The 10,522-nt window shown below is 42.8% G+C and overlaps 1 protein-coding gene across 3 annotated transcripts; it reads left to right on the top strand.

Annotated features, from left to right (window-relative positions):
• The first annotated feature begins 2,398 nt into the window (after positions 1–2,398).
• Positions 2,399–7,404, top strand: LOC101464503 (neurogenic differentiation factor 2). 3 transcript variants are annotated; one of them, XM_004552321.4, is made up of 3 exons: positions 2,399–2,821; positions 3,393–3,658; positions 5,016–7,404. In XM_004552321.4, exons 2-3 carry the CDS (start codon positions 3,651–3,653, stop codon positions 6,085–6,087), a joined length of 1,080 nt encoding a protein of 359 aa, XP_004552378.1. In that variant the 5' UTR covers positions 2,399–2,821; positions 3,393–3,650; the 3' UTR covers positions 6,088–7,404. The 3 variants fall into 3 exon arrangements, with proteins under 3 accessions (XP_004552378.1, XP_004552379.1, XP_012774855.1); XM_004552322.5 differs by lacking the exon at positions 3,393–3,658 and having other exon boundaries at positions 2,402–2,821; XM_012919401.4 differs by lacking the exons at positions 2,399–2,821; positions 3,393–3,658 and adding an exon at positions 3,679–4,256.
• Positions 7,405–10,522: the final 3,118 nt, after the last annotated feature.

Here is a 10,522-nt window from a genome sequence, read left to right as displayed (position 1 = left end):
CATATTTGTGCCAGCAGAAGTTTGCACTTCTTCCAGAAAGACAAGTGAAGTGCAGGTCATCACCTCACACGTCTGACAGTAAAAAAAGGGAAGAAGGAAGGGGTGAGGGAATGACAACGGTATAGGGAGGTGTGGCTTGATGACTTTGAAAGGCTCTTATGTGTCATTTGAACATGGAGGAAACGAGTGATGGAGAATTTGAGATCTTAAAGGGAGAGGGCTTTAATTTAGAATCTGACTGCATGCGTTTAGCCTGTAAAAGCACAGCAGGTGGTCCTTACTTAAGGCTAATCCACATACAAACCGGATGCAAAGTCATTCTAAAACATCATAATTCCAAACAAGCTCTTCTCTGGCATTTCAATTTCAGATCAAACTCTCCTTGATTGGAGCCGCCTTGAGCCCAGTGCTGGCTAAAGCCACGCCGTTGACATTTAGCATTTATTTTGGCAAGGTGACCTGAAGGTTGTTTTGGACTTGTTGGGAAGCACCAGGCTCCCATCACCACAGCGCTCGCATCTCTCCCCCCCTCCACTGTCCAGCTGAGGTAGGATAGGGCACCAATTTGGCTAGCAGTGAAGCTCAGTGTCCCTCAACACAAATACACATGCTGACACAATCACACCACCGTGGTTCAAGGTACTGCCAGTTTATCATTCCCTCTTTCCCATAAGGGATAAGAGACACATTAATGAATGTGCAACATCACGGCTCCCTAACCACAGCTGCCACACTAGCGTTAACCCCAGGGATGACCCCGCAACCTCCCAAACACTGCCATAGTTGTGGCTTTGCAGGCAATGTAGGGGTGATCCAGACCCAAGGACATGATCAGCTTCTATCAGCTATTTCTCAGCCTCCAGGTCCCTGTTCCCTCAGCCCGATGGGTGTCTTTGTGCCAAGTTGGACTTGGTGGTCATCAGGCTCATTTCTCCCACATTAACTCCACTAATGCCTCCTAAATAGAGAGATCTCTGAGCTGGGGTGGACACAATGCAGCAAATCAGACATATTGGAGGGATCGGGGCGCTGGTGGCAAGGAATTCTTGCATCTCTGCCACTGATGTGCCAACATGCCTCCTAAATATTGAGGATCTCTGCCAGATTCAACCAGCATGTCATCTACTGCTACACCCCCCTTCCTCCTCATTTTTCAAACATCCCTAGTGGGTCTGCACACCTGGGTCTCAGACTCTCTCTCACCCATCCTCTCACTGTGTCTCTGTATCTCTTTCCCTCTCTCTGTGACACTTGCCCCTGTGGACATCCCCACCCACCCACCCGCCCTCCATGCTTAGCATTGCATGCTGAAAACATGACCAGCAGCTCTGGCAAACCTCACACATTCAGACACTGTTACCAGTAAACATTTGATCTTCACACACGCACACCATGCATGCAGCTAAAGCCTATGTAATGGTATATGTTTTAATCTAATTCATTTGAAGCTCCGGCAAGTGGGTCATCTGCAGCCAGTGTTGGGCCCAGAAGAGTCAGAACAAATCACAGTTGGTTTTGGTTGTCGTTCCTCTGAATACATTGAAGCATAATTTGATCCAATTAGGTAAATAAATAAACAATATGCCGTCTGTTCCACGGTCTTAATGCACTTATAATGCATCCTCATCTCCCTCCCCCACTCAGCTTCTGAACCGGAGCTGTGGTGGAGGGTAAACCCCACAAATAAACACGGTTTGCCCACCTTTCATTTGATGAGAGTTAATTGATATGATTTTATAATAGGCTTTGAGGATAGACTTTGAGAGAAGATAATTGATTAATTGCTTGCTCAGATATTTTAAGTAGCTCTTGTTTGACTGCTGGTTATAGTTTACCCACTGTATTGCCACTTATTCCACATTTTTATAAGAGTATATCCTTCATGGGTGATGCTGAAGTGTGATGACTACCATAATATATGGAATTAGCATCAGTGGGTTTTCTGATATGACTTCACATACTTAATTGTCTTTAGCCCTTTTAATATCACCTTTTTCGTGGTAAGTGCGGGGATATTTGTGCAGCTCTCCGTTATATTGTATTAAACGCCGAGTCGTGAGTTTGGCAGGGGATTACCAAATTTCACAGGTTTGAATTTAAAAAAAAGTAGCTTACATGTCTTGAAACAGCAGCACAGGTCAACAATGATGAGTTTTGTTGTTCCACCATTTTATTTTCTCCCTCTCTCTTCTGTTTTTCCTCCTTTTTTTCTGGCTGTGTGAGCGCTAGCGCGGTGACAGATGGCGAAGCCCTCCTCCTCCTCCTCCTCCTCCACCACCACCATCACATCTACCTCCTCCTGCTTCTCTCTCTCTCTCTCTCTCTCTCTCTCTTTCTCTCTTTCTCTCTGTGTGTCTCTCTTTCCCCCGGGAGGGCAAATCTCTCCGAATGCGGGCGCATGTCAATCACCGGGCTCTCATGTGATGGCTCTTGCCGGTGACGTGCCAGCCATATGGGCGCTGGCATCACAGCCATAGCTGGTATGTAACCCCGTCCCCGGTAGCTCACGATTGCCACACGCACACACACACACATACACACACATGCATACATGCTCACTTACTCACTCAGTCACTCACACGTATACACAAAGACACAGCCAAGACGCACGTTCGTTCACAAGCTCCACTTATTCGGGCGCGCGTGCTGGGAGAGCGGCACCGCTTAACGTCAGCACCAGTGAAGAAAGACGCGCGCTTCCTGCACCTATACTCTGATACAGAGCGGTGGTTCGCTCGCTCGTGTGGTCCCTGAAGATGGTCTGAAAGTAAAGAGCGTTTTTTTTTTCTCCTCCCATCCCCTGCGAAGAGCTCGAGCCGAGGTAAGTTGGAACAAAAAAATACAGGCTTAGAAAAAAAAAACTATCAGTGTTGCTGAAGTGTCCGTGCAAAATGTAGGAGAAATTTAATCTATAAATTAAATGCATTTTAATTCCAGGTGTTTGGATATATTGTCAGAATTAACTTTTAATAAATGTTAGAGGTGAATTAAACACATTTATTGCACATACATTTTATTGTAAAGGTCTATTCTACAGATAAAAATGTAAATGTATAGTCGCCTCCAGTGTCAGTGACTTTGCTCTGGTATGTTGGGATCGATCCACTAGATTAAAAGCACAATGCCGGTGATGGCACGCTTTGAAACCCAATCTAATAAAAAAAAAAATGTCACGCATTAACGTGCAATTTTCGTGTTTGCCTTTTTGTTGGATACCAATGCGGGCGCATTTGCACAAAATAGCTCCTCACTCTCTCACCTGCTCGGCTTGCCCTTCAACTTCAAACATCCCAAACTAGCTGGATTATCATAAATCAGACAGCCTAACGCGCTCAAGTCAAAAAGCCAAGCGTCTCCTGATCCCGATTTCACTGCTTTATGATCATTTACAGGAGCGGTTCCGAGGACTGGAGCAGCCCTGATCACAGCGCACGGGCTGTAAATAGATCACATCGGACACTAATTTGATTTAGAGATTCCTGCGTCTGGACCTTGAATCTGACAAACAAAAGACAATGAGTGTGAGACATTTCCGTGGAAGATTTGTTTTTATAAATCGGCTCCGGTACCTTGATGGAGGACGTCCTCGAACTTAATGGGAGATTTATTGATGATTTTGTCGATGATTTGCACGTTCAGTCTCGGAGCAAATGAAAGGGTGGGACAACGCCATTGACTGTGACAGGCAGTCTGCGGCATGATTTATCTCTGTTTGTCCAGTTTTATCTTCAACAATCTATCTCGCCAAAACATGGTTTGAACCATAAACAGAGCCTTTTTCAGTGGAGGGGCAGGAGGCTTTGCAAGAGAGGCCATTTCACGACTTGATTTTTTTATATTTAACGAGGGCTAAAACGATACAAGCGATTTCCATCTGTAAAGGTTATCGCTGACTAAAAAGTGCTTTGAAATCGTGCACTCGTGCATACTGAATTATGTGTGAAATCTATTTCATGTAAGCTGCACGGTCTGTTAATTAAACGATGTTGTGTTTTTGCTTCTAATTGAGCAAACCTCCTGAGCCTGAGATTTAAAAACTAGATTTTGCCCCTGGCACACCCCCCGAGATAATTAACCAACCACCACAGCCTACCTTACCATGAGCTGCAAGTCTATCTGCTGCTGCACTATAATAATAGCTCGGAAGTGGAACGTGTCAGGGAGGAAGCCAGTGGAGCCTTATTGCATCTGTCAAAGATCACCGTGTTTCTGGGTGTTTCTTTTTCTGTGATGGGACTGCATTTGCTAATCAAGTGGTAGGCTGATCGTTTTCGTTTCGTTTTTCAGACGTTACAGTCAGCAAGTGTCATTAATTGTTAACGGTTAATAATAAGGTATTATAATGATAGTGACAGTATTTTGTGTACTTTTACTATGATTAGTATTATTTTCATTGATCTGATATGTTTTAAAAACGGATTTTTTGTGTTCCGTTTCCCTTTTTCTCATATATATATAAATGTATATATGATCAGACAAAATCAATTACATAAAATCGTCTTTGCCTTGCTTGCCATGAGCAGAGGTGCTGGAATGCAGCCAGGAGTGTATATGGGCGTCAGGAGGAGTGAAAGTGGGGGCCCCCATGGGACCTGTAATGTGGCCCCTGCCGCTGGGACCCGCTGCGATAGGACGCGTCAGGGCATACGACTGACAGCAGGGAATTAAATGGGGATCCGTCTGGCTGTAGCCCAGCCTAAGGATTTGAGGGTTTTCTTTCACTTTTACTCTTTCCCCAAATTTACGCATTTGTCATTTTTTCTGGGACAACAACAATTTAGCAATAACCTTAAATATAATACATCCTCGGGAGTTTATATAATCCTAAAATAAGCTAAATATCTGAATTTTTTATTGTGAAGTGCGATAAAGGAAGTTTTTTTTGTTTGTTTGATTTAGGGTTTTTGTGGAACCATTGTATCTGAAATTTCTTCGCTGTCACGCAATCTGCAGCGCCCACACAAAATGTCTTGTGATTCCGAGGCCTAATTTTCGATATATCCCTTCCCCTCTAGATCCACAATGTTAACGAGGCTTTTCAGTGATCCTTCGCTGCTTCCCGACGTACAAAAATATTCCGACTGGGCCGAAGACAGCGACAGCGACAAGATCAAAGAGGAGGATCAGGACACCCAGGACGGCATGGAGGTCTCTGGTCTAAGAGGAGGCAGTCGGACTCACTCAGAACACGATGGGGAAGACGACGAGGACGACGAAGTGGAAGAAGAGGACGACGGAGAGGACACGGAGGGAGACAGGCCCAAGAAACGGGGCCCCAAAAAACGCAAAATGACCCAAGCCAGGGTCGAGCGCTCCAAGATGCGGCGGATGAAAGCAAATACTAGAGAACGCAATCGCATGCATGACCTGAACTCTGCTCTGGACAATCTGCGTAAAGTGGTGCCCTGCTACTCCAAAACACAAAAACTGTCCAAAATTGAGACGTTACGATTGGCCAAAAACTATATCTGGGCCCTGTCTGAGATATTACGCTCTGGGAAAAGGCCTGACCTTGTGTCCTACGTCCAGTCGCTGTGCAAGGGTCTCTCCCAGCCTACAACCAACCTGGTGGCTGGATGCCTCCAGCTGAACTCCCGCAACTTCCTCACTGAGCAACAGTGCCAGGAGGGGGGCAGGTATGGGTCAGGCTCCTTCTCCATGCATTCCTACCCTTACCAGTGCGCGCGTCTGTCTAGCCCCCACTGCCAACCGGGCTCGAACTCGCACCCGCTGAGGACACACGGCTATTGCTCAACTTACGACTCACTGTATGGCGGGAGCGGATCCCCGGAGTATAACAGTCCCGAATATGAGGGGCCTCTCAGTCCGCCTCTGTGCATCAATGGCAACTTTTCCCTGAAGCATCAAGGCTCTGCGTCCCCCGACAACGAGAAGGGGTACCACTATTCTATGCATTACTCCGGTCTGCCCGGCTCCAGACCCGCTGGGGCCCACAACCTGGTGTTTGGCTCCTCGGGGACCCGGAGCGGTATTCATACTGAAAACGTCCTGCCTTACCACGACATGCACATACACCACGAACGGGCCCCCGTCTATGATGAACTGAACGCGTTTTTTCACAATTAGACGACAAGCCTATCGTGCGTCCCCTTGCAATCAACAATCTATCCACGGCACACTTTTTGACAAGCTTACCCGCCAGGATTTAGGCATTCTGGGGGAAATCCTCCACTTGTTGTCATTAGTGTTGTTCTTTTAATTTGTTCTGTCTTAAAACATGTTTTTGCTATAGTCAGAGATGTAGTGGAAGGTAGTATACCTAACCTGCAAAGTGTTATTTTGCGCAATGTTTCTATCTCTAAGCGGAAATTTGACAAACAAATCAAGACTAATGAGGAAAATGGAATTTTACATTGTTCATAATTTTAATCTGTGGTTTGTCTTTGTATTGGTGGTTGTCTGTATTTTCATGGCTGGGAGTCAAAGTTTACGCACTAATTTATTCACCACTACATCACTGGCTACAGCTCTACCCTGATATTTGCGATGGTTTTCTAATAAAATACATGAATAACCGAGCAAAACGACATCACATTTGGAAAGATGTGTTTGATTGTTTGTTTGGGTTTTTTTGAGAAATAATTAAATCCAGACGAAAACAGAGGGAAAAATCCTGAGAACTGTACTTGTTGGGTTGCTTTAGAAGAATCTGTTCTACAGCAAATCAATCGTTTCTGCGTCTATGCAAAATCTAACGAGGCCACAGAGCGAGGCAAGTAGGCCCAGAAGGACACTGTATGTTCATCAGCACTGTTGCTGCACGCACGGGTGCGCGCGCGCACACACACACACACACACACACACACACACACACACACACACACACACACACACACACACACACACACACAGGAATAAACACGAATCTGAAAATGGGCTGGCCACAATGTTCAACTTTAAAATAAAAAACATAAATAAACAAAAAAATAAAAATAAATAAATAAATAAATAAATAAATGACATTGGAATCGGACTTTTTCTTATTTAATTTTCTACTTCTATTCATACATATTACCGTTGCTCTTCTAAGTGAGCCATTGCACTGTATTTTATTTTCAAATCAAATTTTTGGTTCCATATTTTCTATTTGCAATCTGCTATGCTAAACACTTCACTATTATCATTATTATTATTATTATTATTATTATTATTATTATTATTGCACGTATTTATTGTATTGTTTTCTAATTAATGTTAATAGTGTCCGGAAATGAAGGGAACACTGTGTTGCTGACCATTGTTCTATCTTTTTTTTTTTGCTCTTTCGTTATTTTAATTTATTTATTTTATTAATATTATTATTGCTTTATTTTTTGAAAAGACTCAAGTCTTTTAACTTTGTATTCAATAAACTGTGTGGTACAATAAAACGACGATAAACGAGACTGTGCAAATTGATTCCTTTTTAAGTCTTTGGACATCTACATGCGTTTTATTATTAAAATGACTTTAATTTATAAGGAAAAAAAGTGCATAGCCTGCATCACTCCTTTTGGATATTATGAGCCTGACCGGGCCTCGTGCCACAACCTGCAGGAGTTCCTCCAAGCCTCGGGGCTTTTATCCTATAAAATAGGGCAGGAGGGAGAGATCGGTGTTGCCATCTTTCTAGATTGACTAAAATGGTGCCAGTGCGTCGTTTTTGCCTGGCGAAGGTCTCCGCCTTTAAAAATGCACGGAAAGATTTGAATGTATCTCAGGACGTCAACAGATGTACTGCGGACATTTGGCTTAAGGGAGAATCTACAAGATGAATAGAACCTGGACACCGTGGTGAACACACGTACACACACACACACACACACACACACACACACACACACACACACACACACACACACACACACACTCACGAAATACAGATTAAATTATGCTAAGCGCTGCAATTAACAGCATCATGGAGTCTCCTTCACACTTTCTTGACCAGAAAGAAGGAAGAAAGAAGTCTCTTTCAGCACCTCGGACAGCTCTTACACCTGGTGTTTGGTCCATGCAGTGTGAAGCTTAACGCCATGCAGAACATAAAGGGCTCCATTTTGCAAGTGATTTTTTTTAGATTTTTAGGAAACAAACACGTTGTGTATGTCCTTTTCTTTTGCACCAGAATATTCCATCGCTCATTCAGAAGTCTAAAGTTCCAACACCAAAAGGAAAACACATAAACACCTCTTCTGTTAATCATCACATTATTTCGATCGCTTAAATACTCTTTACATCATTGATACATAAGCATTAGGCCTGTTTGTTTCAAATGCCTTCATATTTATAATTGTGTAAAAAAAGAAAACCCACACACACACACACTTTGCGATCCTGACGCAACGGAAGCAATGCAGCCGTGACACCAGCTAAAATCCAAATATTTGTTAAAACAATATTATTTTAAAGACTATTCATTAACATATTCATGCTGATGTATAATCAGTTCCCTTTCCTTTCCTAAAAGTTCCCTTCTTCAAACTTTAACACATCTGAAAACATTTAAACACTTCAGTAATATGGCAATATGAATATATAGGCTTATTCATCAGGTGTTTGAATTGATTCAGGTGGATATATGAGGTGTAAATTCTCCCTATCACACACATCAAGTTATCACAGAGGAGAAGTCTGAATAACACAACTTCTAAAAACCAATTTAACCACCTTTAATTTATGTATATATTATTTAAAGGGAGAAAAATCATCGTGTGGTGTCCACACGCTGTCACAGTGCAAGGGGCAGCCGTTGCGACCCCGGCTGGGTTTGGAGCTCTGCCCTGCAACCCATATGCTCCCCAAAATGTGGTGGGTGCTCACTGCTGTAATGACACACACAGGACCTGAGTGGCGGGTGATGGTACGCAACATCAACACCGAAGAGAAAACAAATAATTATATAAATATATCAAAAAGTATAACTCAGATTGTTCCACGGCTTTTTAAAATAAATCAGATGTTTTGGGAGCGGAGAATGTTTTAATTATATTGATGTTTAAAATGTTGCTTTGAAATGTTGGAATCATGTATTTTTTTCTGGAACAACTTGCTGATCATTTCCTGTCAATTCGGCAAATCTGTGTGTTCCCACGAATTTAATCTGCTGATATCAATGCTTAAGGTTTGGATGAATGCGACACACCATAAGTTATGTGAGAATGTAATAATGTTCTGTGTAAAACATGCACCAATAAAAAAAAATAGCAATTTTTACTTACAGCAGTTTCCGTCAAAAAAGAGAAAAAAAAATCAGCACTTTCTTAATTAAACGTATATATTCAACTTATTAACCTCGACGTCTTTACTGGGTATTGATCTAACGACGATTCACATCATTTAAAAATAAAATGAGTGTTTTATTGTGAAAACTAAGTTATGAAAATTGCCATTTTTACCTCTCTCTTCCCCAAAAGAGGAAGATATCGTCATGTGGAATATAAAAATTATAATGCCTTGAAAAGCTTGAAAAAAGACGAGTTTTTCGTCGAGAACATACCTGTAACAGGGAAAAAAATATCGTTACACGTTTTGTAGTTCGGACATATTGACGGCATATATTTTTACTGATCCTCAAGTAGTCTGTAAATTCTTCTGTAATAACAGTATGTTGTTTTATGTGATAAATATCATTGAAGATTGATCAATATATTTAAAAAATACTTCTATTTATAGAAGCTCAACTCATGGGTGCAGTGACAGTCCCTGGTGGGAATCAAACCGATAATCAGACACTGTTGTTTCGGATTATTTGCTTTAAACCTCCTCCCACATAAAACTCTGAGGCCCACTCTGCTTTTTTGTGTTAACACTTTTGTGCCCCTATGTTCTTTTTGGCCTCATCAGCAGAAAAAATAAATAAAAAGAAGAGTGCATGGATTTCTGGAGGAGCCAATCTAAAAGTGACTCCAGCCAGCAGTGGGAGAGGGCATCTATCAAAATACTCCCCGAACCCCCGACACCACCATCACCACCTCCTCTTCCTCCACAGTCCGGTGAGAGTGAAAGAGTGAGAGGCTGGCAGGCTGGCGGAGGAAAGCCGTGCCAAGTCCCTTAATGTTCCCCAGCAGCAGCACCAGGAGCTCCGGAGAGGACAACCCAGTGTGTGCGCCAGTGTGCCAGTTCACCGGGCCAAAGTGGCACTGCTGGGAGGAGTCGATGTTTCTTTCCTAATTTTTGCAGCATCTGTTCATTATCCAGGACGTTTAAAAACGAGAGCGCTCATCCCGAGTAACCCTTCGCAAAACACACACACACACACATCGTACACACAACTCACGCAGATACACAGCAGTAAGGCATTTCTGTGAAGAGTTGGTCTATGAATATGCATATTTCTCTCTAATGTTATGTAGTACACGAGCTCATGCATTGCAAGAAGGTTGTGTTGCATCCTTGGAATTTAACTGCGGGTGTTGAAAGCCCTCACATGTGGTTACCTTGCAACAAATTAGGCTGGTGGCACACATACAGACACACGCAACAGCCAAATTTGAAAGAAAGTAGTAGTAGTTGATTTAAAAAA

The sequence above is a fragment of the Maylandia zebra genome, linkage group LG4 (genome assembly GCF_041146795.1).
Source record: "Maylandia zebra isolate NMK-2024a linkage group LG4, Mzebra_GT3a, whole genome shotgun sequence".
In the NCBI taxonomy this organism is placed as follows: domain Eukaryota; kingdom Metazoa; phylum Chordata; class Actinopteri; order Cichliformes; family Cichlidae; genus Maylandia; species Maylandia zebra.
Note: the sequence above shows the minus strand (reverse complement) of the source record. Positions and strands in the feature narration are given on the sequence as shown.